We start from the raw sequence: 17765 nt of genomic DNA, 5'->3' as shown, positions 1-17765 counted from the left end.
AGTGCTCCAGGTGGGTCTCAGCAGAGCAGAGCAGAGGGGCAGAATCCCATGGGGCTCGGGATGCAGCTCAGGACATGTTTGGCTTGCTCTTCCAGGAGTTTCCAGGATTCCTGAAGTACTCTACATTCCCAAGCATATGTCTGTTTACACTTTGTGTAGAATAAATGTTTAGAAGCATAACTCTGTTTAATTTTGGGTTAGTGGCTGGCATGGGCAATCTTCAAAATAGCCTCTTTGGGAAAATAAGAAAAGTGAAGAATAACATCACCAGACACAAAATCCTCGTTTTTTAGTTACAGTGTCCTGCTCAAAGTGTTTGTCAGTGGTCTGGATGGTGGAGGTGAGTGCACCAGTAGCAGGTTTGCTGATGATCCAGACTGGAAGGTGCTGTGGATTCTTTTAAGGGATAAGAGGCTTTTGCAGAGGGATCTGGATAGTTTGGAGCACCGAGCAATCTTAAATGGGGTGAAATTTGTCAAGTCCAAATGGTGGATTCTGCACCTGGGAAGGAGTAACACCGGGCACAGGGGTGAAGTGGGAGAGGAGTGGCTCAGGGTGGGTCAGCAGCGGCCGGGCAGCCCCGACACAAAGCCCAGCCCAGAGCCCCGAGCCCGGCACAGCCGGCCCAGGGAGGGGATGGTCCCGCTGGGCTCAGCCTCGGGGCCGCCTCACCTGGGGCCGGCTGGGCCCTGCCGCTGGAGAGGGATGGAAAGGTCCTTCCGTGCATCCTGAGGGGGGAAACAGAGCTGGAACCTCCTGTGAGGAGCAGCTGAAGTCTTTGGGCTTGTCCGCTTTGGACAGAGGGAGGCTGAGGTGTGACCTCACTGCTCTCCGCAGCTTCATGAGGAGGGGAGGGGCACAGGGAGGTGCTGAGCTCTTCTCCCTGGCATCCAGGGGCAGGATGCATGGGAATGGCTCAGAGCTGAAGCAGGAGAAGTTCAGACTGGATATTAAGAAGCATTTCCTTACCACAAGGGTAGTGAGTGGTCACATAGAAGAACAGGCATCCTGGAGGGGTGGTTGATGCCCCAAGTCTGTCAGTATTCAAGAAGCATTTGGACAGTGCCATTAGCAATAGGTTTCAACCTTTGTTCAGTCCTAAAATGTTCTTTGGATTAGCAAAATGGTCTTTGGAAGTGGCAGTTGCATTAGATGATTGTTGTAGATCCCTTCCAACCATTGTAGTTCAGCAGTTCTATTCTATTCTATTCTATTCTATTCTATTCTATTCTATTCTATTCTATTCATTTCTCTACTGTGATAATGGAATGCCAGGTTAATTTTGTTAACCAAGCAGTGAGAGAACAGTGCAGCACCTGCCAATTAATGGAAAGATGCTGGGAAAAGTGGTGAACTTTACACTGGGGGTCATTTACCCCAGCAGCTCCTTGGCATCTTTTACCACAGTCACTATGTAAGAAACCTTTAATTTTAAACACTAAACTTCTATTTTCTTCCTTACAGAAACATGTAAAAGTACAAATTTTCTTTGCAGTTTTAAATCTGCACATCTGCACATCTGCATGTGCGTATTACAGACTAGATACATGATGACGCAGAGGTTTCTCAGCTGTGTTTGAGCTGGTGACTCTCTGTCGGCTCTGTAGCTGATGCAGGAGTACTGCTCAGTCAGGGTGGAAGCAGGATGCCTTCTGCTGTCATTCCCTGCAGGACACGTGGCAGATGCTCCTCGGGGCTGGCGGTGCAGCAGGCCCGCGGCAGCCCCACTCTGGTTCCGGCAGCCGCCGCTCAAAGCCATTGTCCGAGGCTGTTGCCATGGACACTTGCCCTGGGATGTTGCTGGGGCTGGGCGCTGTGGCAACCAGCCCCTGCCACAGCCTTTTAGGAATCTTATCCAGAGACCTGAACTTCCTTTAGCACTCTAATAGATGACATTTCCATCTCAATGAAAGATAGGGAATCTTCACAGATTAAGTACATTGTCATTTTCTTTGGATTAAATCATATATAGAGGCTGTGTTGTGTACCTCACACATTTTACATTTTAATACGTTTTGATCTTTGTTTTCTGTGGCGTTTTCTGTCGGAAAGCTTTAAAAAGTCAAAAGGAACCTATTTCAGGAAAAAACTTCCTTGCAGGAAGTTTAAAAAACAACAGCAAAGCAAAAGTAGAAGTAAAACCAAAAGCAAAACTAAAAAAAACCCCGAAAAGAGATATTGGAGACAACACCCAACACCAACTTAACCCAAAAAAGTACAATAATTAAAATAAGATGAAAAAGACAAAGCTACAAAAGTAAGAAGATACTACTTCAACTATTTTGGTTCTTTAATATGAATCTTGATTATTAAGGGACTCAGGAACTCCCTTAATAATCTCAGGGAGTCAATGGTACTTACCACCGGCTGACACAAGAGCACCTCCAGCTGAAGCCAGAACTCTGGCTGAGATATTTAAACTTAGAGATTACTAACAAGATGTCAAATTCTTTGAAAAGACAGATTAAGATGCACAGGGCTGGCATTTGTGTTTTGTCTTCAAGACCCCTGGCCAGTGAAGAAACAGAGAGTTAGGTTTCAAGAGGAACGTGCAAGGGAAGGCAAGGGAAGTTTCCTTTCGGGCTCCCTGTCTCCTCAAAGCCATACTTACACCTTCTGAAGATGGAAGCAAGTGTCCTCAGCTGTGGAATTTCAAGGATCCTACATAGGCTTCAACAAATTATATGTAGCATTGGAATGTGTACACAAGATTAATCTGCACTACAGTTTGTAAAATTTGTAAAATTGTAGGGAAAAGGAGCAAAACTTCACTACTATCTGAACAATAAATATCACCCTAAAACTTGCATTTGAAATAATTTTGTCACTTTGAGATAACACACAGGAGGTAAAGCACCAGAAGACAACCCTGAGCCTCACCTGGGAATTTTTCACTAAAACACACTAAAACACTAAAATAAGGGAAGGACTTTTTTCTTTTTCTGATATAGCAAGACACAAGTAATACACGGAAGGAAAGTTCAAAAAGCACTTAAATTTGAAAAGGGCCTGCTAAGAGTAATACATACCTTGTAATCATGTGCACCCTCCTACCACCAATATCTAGTATGACATTTAAAGAAGTGACCAGAGTGGGTTTCCCAGCCAAGATTTAAAAATCAAAGGTAGGAAAAATTTACACTAACCATGGAGGATCCTGTAATTGGGATCAGTTGTCCAAAGAAAAATACTCAGTGTATAGAAGCCTGTACATGGCTGGTCTGGAAAGTTTGGTCTGGATGGCTCAAAGGCTGAACATAGACTTAAAAACAACATCTGCACCAATTATTTCATGTGGATTTCAACACGAAGGGAAGGAAAGGGATCCTCTCTCTTGAGTGGAGCAACAGCAGCACTTTAGGACAGCGAACAAAAAGTCTTGATGAGGAGTGATCCAAATCACCTAGAACTTGGTATTATGTGAATTTGTTCTGCAGTTTGTCAGTGGAGATGGAACTGCACTGGAACTCATTGCACAGGTGATGTTCAAGGCTGACCTTGAATCTGAACATCCACCTCCACACGAGGCTATTCAAAATAAAAAAACCTCTCACAAATAAGAAAGAAACAGATGTTCTCAAGGATTCATCACACTTTGCCTGTGCTCACAGAATACATTTATTCTAAGCAGGAAACCTACTAAATGTGTCCCTTCACACATGTATTTCTGGCTTTCTGGAGTTTAAGTGCAGTGAAGGGGTACAGAAGTACAATCAAGAATGCTAACAAGAGAACAAAACATGCAGAGTAAGAGACTGAAAGAAGACTTGCTCAAAGAAAATGTAAGTCTTCAGTCTGTGATTGTGAAGTCGAAATGAAAAGCAGATGGCCCCCTGCACGGTTTCTCCAAAATAAATTACATGTAGTGACAAAGTGGGGCTGTTTCCAGCAAATTTTGTAGCCTTTTATAGTTGGGAAGAGAGATACAAATAAGGGATAGGTAAAACAAATTCAGAAGCCCTCTTGAGAGAAGAGAAAGGAGGAAGTGCATTGAAAGTGAGGTGATGGTCAGACAGTGGAGAGTGAGGTGCAGCCAGCACCAGCAGTGACCCAACACAGCTCGGTGCTGGTGACTGCAGCTGCTGAGAGGCAGAGGCTGCAGCACCCTGCTAATGGCCAGTCCCCGGGAAAGTGGGGGTGAAATCAGATCAATCACCTTTCCAGATTTTAGGAAGCAGGATCTTATTTCAAAACAGAAATATGAGCCTTTCAAGAGAGCCGCACAAAGAACAGTGATGGAGAAAGGCTCCTTTGAAGCCCAACCAGATTGCTTTAAAGAAGAAGCCGCTGAAGTAACGAGTGACACGGGTCACTCAGTGCCGGACTCCGGCAGCCGCCGGTGACGTCCTGCTGTAACTGCGGCGCACGGAGTCCCTCACCTGGATGGTTGCCACGGGCACAGCGCACACTTGGGCCGCCACCCAGCTGGTGTTGGTGGCCCGAGCCAGCTCAGATCCTCGCAGGATAAACCCTCCCCTGCCCCGAACCGGCCCGCAGGGCAAGGAGCGTCTGGAGAATATCTGGCCTCACAGTCTGGGCAGCTGCGAGCAGTGCGTGCAGCTGCACTGCCCCCGAGTAACACAGAAATTAGAAATGATGTAGTTATGTCTGATGGGGGAACACAGGCTAGCAAGAAGTCTCCCAGAATAATCCAAAAATGCATTTCCTGGATGATTTACAGGTGCCCAGGCATAATTTGAGCACTGTGAGCATAGTGAAAAAGGGATCAATAAAGTGTGTGCACATTCTAGGATTAAAACTTTCAAGTTTCATTTCGGAAGGGTCCAGACTGAACTCTTAAAACATTTATTTTAAATAAATGAAATATTAAAATACTATGAATTTATTTGTATATAACACTTTAATATTTAATCAAGGAACCATGAGATCTAAAAACTTGCTACTTACATTAAGAACTCACCCATTACAACTCAGAACTTCAACGATAAGATGACAAATTCTCTGAAGGATATGGAAACGCTCATACGACCATGGTGTGGCTCTTTGGTGAGGAACACTAGGATATAGGAGTCATACACTGGGATATGGGAATTGTGCACATAGCACTCCTGCTATGTGTAGGGCATGAGAGCTCAGGAGTGTTGGGACACAGGAAAGCACAGCAAAGGTGTTTGTCTGAATTCAGTGTCACTAAGATCTGCCTGGGGCTTGGAGTCAAAGCAAAGGATCAGCTGAACTCATCTGTGTTTCCCTGGAATACCATTAACACATGCATTTGGCAGAATGTCCTGCTGTTAACTCCCACCAGATGAGCCAGACCTGATTAAAAACTTTTTTTTTTTTTTTTTTGACATGAGCCACAAACACATTAAAGAACTATTTTAGGGCTGCAAGGTATTTCATGTTAGAGCTACTGTTTAGCACAACCTCATTATTCCACAGTAACAATATTCTTACTAGTGACACCACAACAGCAAAACAAAGGCTAAAGTTTGACTCAAATTTAAAAATTTTAAATAGCTTTTTTTTAATGGCCATACCTCACTAAAATACTTATGCTGAATATTTCCCATGCCTACTTTTGTACACATTACAGTTGTTAATATAAGCAATAAAGAACCTCAAAAATACAAAAGGATGTTACTGAATCATTTAAAAAAATACCTATAATTACAGTTCTGTCAAAAACTATTGTGATCTTGAAATTATTCAAGAATTATTCTGCATTTTTACAGTATGAAGTGGAAGATTAAAAATAATCATATTGTTCTTATTTAGATTGTGGAAGTGTCTGTGTTTTCTTAAAAAGTACAATATGGCTAGTGTTAATTCTAAAAGCTTGACAATACCCCTTTGTTAGGTAAGCTACTGCAACAAGGTCCATGCACGGATCCTGTACTCAAAGGGAGAAAGCAGGAAGAATAAAAAATTCAATAATCTTATATATGTAAAAATCTATAGCCATACAGTGAAAAAATACTACAAAGCTATGTCAATACAAAGGAGTAAAATTGTGTAACTGGATCAATTACTGCACTGCAGCACTTAAAGAATAACCAAAACAAAACCAAACACTTTCTCATGTAGAGAAATTCTTATCTTGGTGTGTGTTGCTGCTGCTGACGTGGCTCATGTTGGTGCAGCTGCAGCTGCTGCTCAGAGGTTGAGCCCTGCACCGATGCCACTGGTGCTGAGACTGGGCACTGACTCCCTGCTGCAGAGAACCAGCATCCCGAGTCTCACACAGCAAACAGGAGTTTGTTTCCCAAAACGGGACACTGCCACCTTTTCCTTTCACAGCCAGTAACCAGAGTATTTGTGATGGGCAAAACCAGACTAGGTATTACTCTGTGTACTTTGGGAGGGTAAAATTCAACTCTTTAACTAGTAAGAATCATATTGAATTTATTTAATAATCTATAATCAACTTCATAACTGTAAATTATTAACAGCCATCACATCCCAACAAGGAGCATGTATGCCACTGGCATAACATACAATATAGTAATGGTCTAAATCCTCTCAACTAAGACAGCTTTAGACTTCAGGGTTATATTGTTTAATTATAACTTCTTTCTGATAATTTTATTCCAATAAATACCAAGCAAATTGAAATAACCCCCCATCTTTGCTATTGGAAAAGCCACATGAAAAGAACAAGGAAATATTTGTATTACCTATTAAAAATAAGATGCTTTAATATAATTGCATCAGAAATTACTAACAGCCAACTTAATTTTAAACTGCAACTGTATGAAACCCTTGGGTTTATCACTTGGGAGTTTCTTGGTGAAGTATTTTCTACTCTGATTATCAGTAATATCTGACATGTCATATAACCCCTCTAGTCTCCAAGTATGAGTTTGCCAGTATAAAGGCTGCACTTGGCCCTGAGAAACACAGTCTTTCATTGTTTGCTACCAAAACGTCCTGTTTGCAGAGCTGCGGAGGACTGACTCCTGCTTCTTCTACTTCTCCCTTCGTTAACAATACCGATCTTAGCCCAAGAGGTGGTTTTATGTATGGTGAATACTATCAACATTATCAAACAAAGAGGTGCTAAATAACTTCTGTTCAGAAAAATTCCAGTGGTGAAACAACAAAAAGGCATTCCCCAACAATTTACTAACTGGATTCTGAGGAGTTATTAATAATTTGTTTAATGAGTTGTTTGGGTTTTTTGACATATCAATATTTTGAAATACTGTTACTGTGCCTCACAAATTGAATAATGTATTAGAATTCTGCAAGTTAGTTTCATAAAACCAGCCCCCTATAATATACTGAATTTTTAAAAGAAAACATAATAGAAAAATAACTATGTTGAGGAACACCTGTTTTTGATAAATACATTTGAAAAGACACCAGGGTTTAATAGACTCCTAAAAAGTTTAGCTGTTTTTAGATTTTTTTTTCCCTGTTTGCAAATATGCTGCTTTTCTTGCTCTCTAGGAAGACAAACTGCTTTTGAAAGGTTGTGGCAAGGCAGTTGAAGCAAATACTTCTGGTAGATTTCAATAGCATTTTTTCAATTTACAAAATGTGAAAACATCTTCCAATTAGTAAAAAAATTAGCCTAATATACAAACACTTTCTTTAAAAATTCATCTGTGAAGGAATGTAGTGTAATTGCCCAGACTCATACCCATTCACTCCTCTGACACTGGTAGCTACCTTCTCTTGACACAAGCCTCTCTATATTAACCCAGAGAAATGCGTACATGGCCAGTTAGCCCAAGCAAAATAGCCGTTCAGCTTTCCCCAAATTTAAACTATCATAAATTACCATTTAGACAGCATTATAAAGAAATTGAAGCATACAAGGAATAAACTATATTTTCTTTTTATATCAAAATGTACTCTTGAAAATGTGTTTGGCACAGAGCTAAATCATATAGTTAATACTAAATATTGCAGGATACAATAAAACCCTGGAGTTAACTTGTGTTTACACCCTTCTAGGGATAAAAATAAAAAGATACCAATTATTCAGAAGTCAGCCTATACAAACTGTATAAACAATATTTTATGTCTTGTTTTGAAAACCACTGATATAGTAAATTTTACATAAAAGACTGCAAAATAATATAAATGGATTTAAACAGATCTTTACAATAAGAAATTCAAATCGAAACAGACAAGTAACAAAGAGAAGTAAAAAAATTTATTGCAGTATTCGTTCCACCAGATTTGCTGGGGATCCCTTTTCTTGTATTATTTCAGGGTGACCTAATACATCAAAATCTACATTTACAAAAACTCCTCCTGCAGATAGGTCATAGATACTGCATGCTTTTTTTCTTTTTTTTTTTTTTTTTTTTTCTTCAACAGAATAAATTATATATCCAGGAGATTCTGCCACTTTACAGCCTGGAAAAACAATGCTTTCCTGGAAACTGGGCTAAGCTAAAGAAAGCCATCCGCTGCTAGGTTAAACTCCAAGAACACTTTATTAAGAACATTAACAGACTAATTTCCAACATTCACTTGTTTATTTTTTTTAAACAGAAAGGTTTTTTTTTCAAGATATAAACAATTTTTTTGTTAAACTATAATACAGTGGGAGTAAAAATGAACTGAGAAGTTTCTGCTGCACAACAGCGAAGGAAGCTCCCACATAAATGTTTACCAAATATTTCCTTCTTTTTTCTTGCGTCCCAGATTCCATTCTTACTCTTCATTTAACTGATTTTTTTTTTTTGCCAGAAAGTTGATATCTCAAGTTTTTCTGTTATTTCAATTCCTGTAAATTTGGCTGCATGTACAAATTCATTAGCTGGAAGTTCCATCCTTGGCGGCATACAGCGATCGTAAAGTCTGCACAACTTTATTAGTCAGCTTATTAGCACTCGTTAGAGCAATTTTTTTGTAAATAATGTCTGACTCTTTAATAGTGTCTACCCAAGGCACCAGTTTGCGGCCATCACGGCGCTTAGCCTCAGTCCAGGAGCCACTGTAGGAGCCTGCCATCCACTGAACACTGAAGCCATTGCTGGTTTTCTGTACTACTCTTGCAATTTGTGGTCGGTCTTTGTACTTTGGACAGCAAATAGCGATGACATCCATGACATCAACACTTTCATTCATCTGTGCTGCCAACTCCGTAGAGTCTGAATTTCGTTTTGACCTTCTCAATGACTAAAACATTGGGGGGAAAAAAGACCAAGTGTTACACAAAAGAACTTTAGTGAAATTATTGCTTTTATTGCTTTTAATCCCTTGACGCCGGGAGTTGGGATTCCCCGGCACACATTCCATTGCCGGCAATGAGACGCACCGCGACCGCCAGCGCCAAGGGGTTAACATATCCTTGTAAAACCACATACTCTTAATTTGTACCCGTGTCTTTACCTCTTATTGATATATAAAATTATATATACACACGAATCATAAAGCTACATAAAAACTTGGCAACAATAAAAAGGATAACACACAGTACATTCCAAAGGAAAATTAATAAATTTTTATATGGGATAAATCTCATTTTCTAGTTTGTGTTTTTTTTATTGTCTTTTCTGTTAAACTTTCTACAAAACTTGTATAAATGGTTAAGTAGAGAATCTCTATCTACAAAATGCTTTCTTTCATGTCGATTACATTACTTGGTGTACATTTAATATAATAGACTGACATTTATAATCACATAAAAATAATTTTACGTAATACGCTGTGAAATACGTTGACTCCTCCTCCGCCTCACCCCTGAAGTGCCTCCTCCTCTATCCTCCCCATCACTTTCATCATCCTCTGTCTCAGCTGCATTGTTTTTAGGGCTGCCTCCTCCAAGAAGTGAGGTAATTGCTTTGTTCCGAGCATTTGTGCTAGCTGACACCTCTCCATCTTCTTCCTCTTCATCAGGATCCAAATGTTCCATAAGGAGCTTGAACTATTAAATAAACCCCCCAAAAAACAGATCACTTTACATTCAAACTTTAAAACCGGACATTCATATCACACTACATTAAATAAAAAACAAATGAAGTTAAAGAAACAATGTAAAACAAATGGCAGAAAACTTCAAACTTTAACAGCTTGTGTTTTGTTCTACAAACATTTTACTTTCATTTTCTAGTAGATATGTAAAAGCTTTCTTCCTGTGTTTCCAAAATTGCAAGTTTTCTCTAGTTAATATTTTAAAGAATTGGAAAAGAAAAAAGAAAACAAAAGGGTAAATACACTAGATCTAGTCTCCGTTCCTATGACAGAAACAGTCAGGGATAAAGTGAACAAGTTATATGGTAGAGTTATACATGATGGATACCAGAAATTAGAAAATACTCTGCAAAGATAAATATCCTTCAGTTGAAATTAATTTTTATTGTGTTTAAATTTATTAGAATACTTTGAAAGGTAATACTGCTAAACATCCTGAAAGGAAATTGTGAGTTATCATATACCCATCACAAAAGATTACCAGAAACATAACATTTTTGAAATCTTCTTCCAATGCATCAGCATCTACTTTCAAGTTTACACTGTGTTACATAGTTTGAAAGGATTTCAGATTTTCTGCAAAGCAACTTTACTTACATCTAAGTACTGTTTTACTATACTCCTCTTCACTTCTTCGGTGATCTTAGAATTAGCCATATCACTCCGCAGAAAATCCAGAGTTTGTTTTGGATGGAAATGTACTCCTGTCTTCCTGTTTATAGCTTTATCATACACTTTTGCAGATTCAGATGGAGAATATTTCTGAATTTTACTGTTTAAAGAGAACAAAAGGCAAGAAAGAGCTTTTAAGCAAAGTCCAAAACAATTTCAAGGAAAAGCTTTTAAAAATATTCAATATAAGTAGTTATATTTTAACCATTCTGTATATAATAGACATCCTGGTAAGAAATAAAATCATTACTTTTTCTAAGCCAGTTTCATTACATTCAACCGATTCTATTTATGTTTTTCTCTTATACAAATCTACTGCAATTATTAACAATCGACTATACATCTCCCTCCAACTTCTTCCAAACTTAATCCTTACAAAGAACTCACTAGATAACAAGATGGCCTATTGTCTAAATATCCTTACCTATCAGAGAATCCACAGAGGTTCTTTAAATGCTGTTTCAGCATCAAAAGTAATAATATGCCTTGGGAGACATTTGCAAATTCAATTAAAGGAGCTGAATTTTCTGGTAAACATTTCATCACGGCATTTATATCATTTTCTTCATCAGAATCTGAATCAGAGTCCACTCGTTTCCGTAACCTCCGAGGCTTAGAAGCTTCCTCCTCACTTTTGCTCTCACTACCACTGTTACTGTCACTCTCAGTCTCCTCGTCTGATGAAGGCTTTCTTTCCTTTTTTTTGTCTTTCACCATAGACTGTGAGACAGAGAAGTTAACAGACATTCCAAAATTAGGGTAAGTAGCGTCATGTACATTTCTAAAAAATCATTATTTACTTAAATTAGGAAAATTTCCCTGAGCAATGTTATTAATTCATAACTTGATTTTCATAACTTTATATTCAAAGATTAAAATAATTTATGACATAAAAAAGCTGAATTCAAGGTCCCTGAAAAATTGATCCAAAGCCCACTTTTTTTGCAAGGTGGTTACAGAAAGAACTGAAGCAAGAAGTACTCCACTGGCATGTTATTCTTAAAAAGACTGCTCAAGTTTGTTATCAGAGACAGTAAAATGAAGTAAAAGCCAAATACAATAAATCAGGAAGAAAATTTAATTTTTTTTCACCTGAATATAATTTTTGCATGTTACATATATTTCCATATGTACATTGGTACAAAATAGTCCAAGCTGGTTTTAATCCTTGTCTCTGCTAAAATCCTATGACACTAATTACACTGCTGACCAGAGAGCCCCTCAAATCAGCATATACAGTATTAATAATATCCAGTTCCATTACTTGTAGAGCTACAGAATTTCATACCTGCATTATTACTGCACATAGTATGCTTTTTCATAACACAGAACTTAAGATGTCCCAAGCAGGATTTCATCCTCTACATTCTGGTCCCCCATTTAAAGAATGTGCTGTCTTTTTCTAGCAAATTAAAAATTGACTTTGGTAGGGTGAGAATTCAAAGCAGTGTTCTTTCCAGGTATCAACTCTGACTTGTACTTACTAGTCAGATTGGAAATTCTAGAAATGGATTTGTTTCCTGACAGTTTGGACCTTCTACTGTTAAAGTTGTCCAGGAAATGAAGACACTGAAGTCTTTAAGAATCACAGAATGGGTCAGGTTGGAAGTGACCACAGTGGGTCATCTGGTTCCACCTCCCTGTTTCAGTAGGGTCATCCCAGAGCACACAACACAAGATTGTTTCCAGATGGGTCTGGAATATCTCCAGCGAGGGAGACTCCACACCCTCTCTGAGCAATCTGTTCCAGTGCTTGGTCACTGCACAGAGAAGTTCTTCCTCAAGTTCAGGTGGAACCTCCTGGGCATCAGTTCCTGCCCATTCCTCTTGTACCATTGCTGGACCCCACTGAGCTGAGCCTGGTCCATTCTCTGACCCTTCCCTGCAGACACCGACAGACGTGGATGAGGTCCCCTCTCAGCTGTCTCCTCTTGAGGCTGAACAGCCCCAACTCCCTCAGCCTTTCCTCATAAGAGAGGTGCTCCAGTCCCTTAATTATCCCCATAGCCTCTGCTGGACCCACTCCAGGAGCTCCATGTCTCTCCTGTCCTAAGCATCCCAAAACTGCACACAGCACAAGAAACAAAGGCCTTTTTCTTACAGGATTGTGTATTGCTATAGCAACAGATACTATACCATTATTTGGGTTCTTATATGCTACCTTAAGAAAAGACATATTGCACACTCTTTTCTTGCAATAAATAATGTATTTAAATTCTCCTAGGTGACACACATGGCACTGCCATCAGCTACTTGACAACAAAAGAAAAAGTAAATGGGATTTTGTTATTAAAATGATGCATGCAAGTATTATTAATTCAAATTAATTCAGAAATATTAGGGAATTATATAGATTTAATATTAATATCTCAAAAATTGTCATTCATTTTTAATAACATAAGCAGCAATATAAGGAAAGTTTTTAACTAGTGTCTACCAGATACAGGTCAGAACAGAAAGGGTTGTTTTTTAACTACCAGTTACAAACTAACAATACTGGTCCATATCATAATAATGGTACTGTATTCACTGAAAAATTGACCAAATTATATAGAAGCTTATGCTGCCACCATAATAAATATACTAAAATATAAATGCACATACCTCTTTAAATGACTGTAGTAGGTTGCTACCAGAAACTGATAGTGTAATGTCTATATGATGCATTATAAACAGTGGCTCTTCCTGTGTTTGATAAGGAAAACAGGCTAGATTGTCTGCTATGTACAAGAGCATATTCACCTCTGTTTTCTGGAAGTTAAAAAAAAAGTACATATGAATATACATACAAATATCTTATTATACACTTATCCTGTGTTCCTAACAGTTTAAAACAAAAAAAAAGAAATCACAAATTTTATTCTACATTCCCCCCAAAAGCACTCTAAACAACATATATATACGTGCAAAATTTAGTCATACCTAAAGATACGTTATTTCTAAACAACCTAAACTGAGTACAGAAAGATACTGAATGATGCAAAAGTGAGTAATGCATTCTATTAGGTAAATACCTTATATTATAAAGCAAAACAAAGTACCTTAGGGAAATAAAGCTATCAGTAATTATGTAAGAAAAATATATTACAAAAGGAAAATTTAAGCTTGCAATGGTATATTTTTATTTCTTTATAAGTGAAGGAAATATGGTGCTTACTGCAGTATCATCAAAGAGGTTGAGTAAGGAAATTAGAAATGCTCGTCTGTGTTGACGGTTCCCTCGAATCATGGAGTATAGGTGTGAACACAATGCATTGGATGACTCATCATGTCTAAAACCCCTCACAGGATCCTGTGGGCAGGTATTGATTGCCTGTTGTACCTGGTAAGACATCTTCATACCAGCCACGGCTTTCATCTGAAATGGAAAAGTACTTATTTTTATTTAAATCATTGCTTTCAAGCAGTAACACTGAAAGTGGAAATTAAACAAATGCCTGACAACAGAAACTTCTAGCTATTTTTTAATCTTTTTTCTCCTTAAGTGGTTCCTCATCTGAAGTTTAACTTTTAAACACACACTGAGGTGCACTACTGCCTTTTGAGAAAGCATACAGATTTAAACAGAATTTGTGGTAGAGATCAAAATGTATTGTGAACTGCTTCTATGTTAGAAACATACAGATGATCTGTTTACCGACTACAGCCAGGTACCCAAATTTAAATAATTTTCAAGAATCATAGATTCATAGAATATCCTGAATTGGAAGAGACTCACAAGGATCATCAAGTCCACCTCCCAGCCCGGCACAGGACACCCCAACAATCCCACACTGTGCCTGAGAGTTTGTCCAAACAGTTCTTGAGCTCTGGTAGTGTTGGGGCCATGACCATTGCTCTGGGGAGCCTGTTCAGTTCCTGACCACCCTCTGGGTGAAGAACCTTTTCCTACTATCCAACTTAACCCTCCCCTGACACAGCTCCAGCTGTTTCCTTGGGTCCTGTCACCAGTCACCATAGAAGGGAGATCAGTGTTTGCCCCTCCTCTTCCCTTAATGAGGAAGTTGTAGACTGCAAAGAGGTCTCCCCTCAGTCTCCTCCAGCTGAACAGACCAAGTGCCCTTAGCTGCTCCTCATATGGCTTCCCCTCAAGGCCCTTCACCATCCTTGTGCCCTCCCTTTGGATGGTCTCTTAATAGCTTTATATCCTTATATGTGGTGACCAAAACTGCCCCCAGGACTTAAGATGAGGCTGCCCCAGTGCAGTGCAGGGCGGGACAATCCCCTCCCCCTTGACCTGCTGGTGATGCTGTGCCTGATGCACCCCAGGACATGGTTGGCCCTCCTGGCTGCCAGAGCACGGCTGACTCATATTCAACTTGTCATCGACCAGGACCCTCAGGTCCCTTCCCACAGCTGCTCTCCAGCCTCTCATTCCCCAGTCTGTCTGTACATCCACGGTTGCCCCATCCCAGGAGAAGAATCTGGCACTTGCACTCGTTAAACTTCATATGGTTGGTGACTGCCCAGTCCTCTAATTGGTCGAGGTCTTTCTGCAGGGCCTCCCTGCCTTCAGTGGAGTCAACAGTTCCTCCCAGTTTTGTATTGTCTGCAATCTTGCTCAGTATCCCTTCCAGTCCTGTGTCCAGGTCGTTAACGAAGATGTTGAAGAGCACAGGGCCAAGGATAGAGCCCTGTGGAACCCCACTAGTGACAGGCTACCAGTCTGATGTCACCCCATTCACTATAACTCTTGGTGCCCCACCTGTGAGCCAGTTGCTCACCCACTGCATGATGTGTTTATCCAGCTGGGGGCTGGACATTTTGTCCAGAAGGATCCTGGGAGAGACAGTATCGAAAGCTTTACTGAAATCCAAAAAGATGACATCAACTGGCTTCCCTTGATCAACCAGGTGGGTTACCTTGTCATAAAAGGAAATCAGGTTTGATAAGCAGGACTTTCCTCTTATGAAGCTGTGCTGGCTGTGACTGATGACTGCATTGTCTTTCAGGTGTTTTTCAATACCTCCCAGAATAATCTCCTCCATAACTCTACAAGGCACTGAAGCAAGACTGACAAGTGAGACTGGAGGCCTCCTTCTTGAAAACTGAGACAACATTCCCCAGCTTCCAGTCAGCTAGGACCTCTCCAGATTCCCAAGACCATTCATAAACCATTGAGAGAGGTTTTGTAATCACATCAGCAGCTCTGAGTAGCCTGGGATGAATCCCATCATGCCCCATAGACTTATAGGGATCCAGCTGGAACAGCAGAACCCACACATTTTCAGGGTTGACTGGGAGTTGATCATTCTCACAGTCATGGTCCTCCAGCTCAGGGCACTGGGACCCCCTTGGTCTGTCACTGGTGTTGAAAACAGAGGCAAAGAAAGCATTAAACATCTCTGTCTCATCCATGTCCCTGTTTGTGAGGTGGCCATTCTCATAATGGAATGGGCTGATGTAATTTTTGCACTGCCATTTACTACTGACATATTTAAAAAGGCTATTTTTATTGTCCCCCACAATCATGGTTTAAGCCCAGCTGGAAACTAAGCACCACGCAGCTGCTTGCTCAACTCCCTCTCTACCCCCACCCTGGTGGAATGGGAAGGACAATCAGAAGAGTAAAAGCCAGAAAACTCCTGGGTTGAGAGAAAGTCAGTTTAACAAGGAAAGCAAAAGCCGTGCACACAAGCAAAGCAAAACAAGAAATTCATTGAGCCTTTCCCAAGGGCAGGCAGGTGTTCAGCCACCTCCAGGAGAGCAGGGCCCCATCCTGTGGAACGGTGACTTGGGAAGATGAACACCATCACTCCAAATGTCCCCCCCCCTTTCTCCTTCTTCCCCCCACTTTACATACTGAGCATGATGTCCTATGGTCTGGAATATTCCTTGGGTCAGTTGGGGTCACCTGTCCAGGCTGTGTCCCCTCCCAACCTCCCATGCACCCCCAGCTCCCTCCCCAGCATACAAGGAGCAGAAAAGGCCTTGGCTCTGTGCAAGCTCAGCAATAACAAAAACATCTCTGTATTATCAACTCTGTGTTCAACACAGACCCCAACACAGCCCAATGCCAGCCTCTGGGAAGGAAATTAACTCTACCCCAGCCAAAACCAGCACAACTGTCCAGCTCCAACTCCAGTTGAGCTTTGGCCCCACAGATTTTCTCCCTACAGTTGTGAACAGCATCTCTGTATTCTTCCCATACCACCTGACCTTGCTTCTACTGGGCACACACCTTCCTTTTTTGCCTTATTTCCAAGAGAAGATTCCTGTTCAGCCAAGCTGGCCTTCTGCCTTGCCTTCCTGACTTCTGACATCTGGGAATTGCCTGCTCCTGTGCCCTTAGGAGGAGATGTTTAAAAAGTGAGCAGCCCTGATGGACCCGGCACCTGCAAAAGTATTTTCCCAGGGGACCTTACTTGATATTTCCCTGAGCAGCCTGAAGTTTGCTTTCCTCATGACTGGAGTTGAGGTTTTGCTGGCACTTTCCCTCCTGGCTACAGAGATTTTAAACTTGATTGCTCAGTGGTCACTGTGGCCAAGATGGCCGCCAATCACACCACTTCATTCACAGAATCACAGAATATGGTGAGTTGGAAGGGACTCACAAGGATCATCGAGTCCAACTCCTGGCCATGCACAGCACCATTCCCAAGAATCACACCATGTGCCAAGAGTGTTGTCCAAACACTTCTTGAACTCTGTCAGGCTTGGTGCTGTGACCAGTTCCCAGTGGAGCCTGTTCCAGTGCCCAACCAGCCTCTGGGTAAAGGACATATTCCTGATATCAAACCTAAACCTCCCCTGACACAGCTCCAGCTGTTCTCTCAAGTCCTGTCACTGGTCACAAAGAGATCAGTGTCTGCCCCTCTTCTTCCCCTCACGAGGGAGTTGTAGACTGTGATGAGGTCTGACTTCAGTTAGGTATCTCTTCGGATGCCATGAAAAGTGGAATGCTCAAATTTCAGTGGAGTACAATTAGATTTATAAAGTCCCACAATGTAGTACACACACTGAACTAAGACTGAGGCCTTCTGAAATAAGGAAGGGGTGCTGCAACTCAATTTCAGATCTTTAGCAGAACTATTGTCACCATGCCACAACTCCACAAGTCTTCACTTAGCCCTCAGATTTTCCTTTCAGCAAGATCCCTCAGTACTTAAAATCTTCCTATGTTCCTTCTGCTTAGATTACAATTTATAAAGCATTGATGTCTTAAAGTTGTAATACATATATACTGACCTCTACTTTTA

General features: G+C 40.6%; 1 protein-coding gene across 1 annotated transcript in view; it reads right to left on the bottom strand.

Annotated features, from left to right (window-relative positions):
* Nucleotides 1-7788: 7788 nt before the first annotated feature.
* LOC121356258 (nipped-B-like protein) overlaps nt 7789-17765 on the bottom strand; it is a gene marked incomplete at its 5' end in the record, with an annotated part of 34051 nt that continues 24074 nt past the window's right edge. The window contains 6 exons of the mRNA XM_041472490.1: nt 7789-9099; nt 9662-9847; nt 10492-10666; nt 10991-11286; nt 13171-13317; nt 13724-13924. Coding sequence (XP_041328424.1) covers nt 8734-9099; nt 9662-9847; nt 10492-10666; nt 10991-11286; nt 13171-13317; nt 13724-13924 — 1371 coding nt within the window. The remainder of the gene's footprint in view (nt 9100-9661; nt 9848-10491; nt 10667-10990; nt 11287-13170; nt 13318-13723; nt 13925-17765) is intronic.

Source organism: Pyrgilauda ruficollis, unplaced genomic scaffold, assembly GCF_017590135.1.
Source record: "Pyrgilauda ruficollis isolate IOZ18807 unplaced genomic scaffold, ASM1759013v1 scaffold108, whole genome shotgun sequence".
Taxonomy (NCBI): Eukaryota; Metazoa; Chordata; class Aves; order Passeriformes; family Passeridae; genus Pyrgilauda; species Pyrgilauda ruficollis.
Note: the sequence above shows the minus strand (reverse complement) of the source record. Positions and strands in the feature narration are given on the sequence as shown.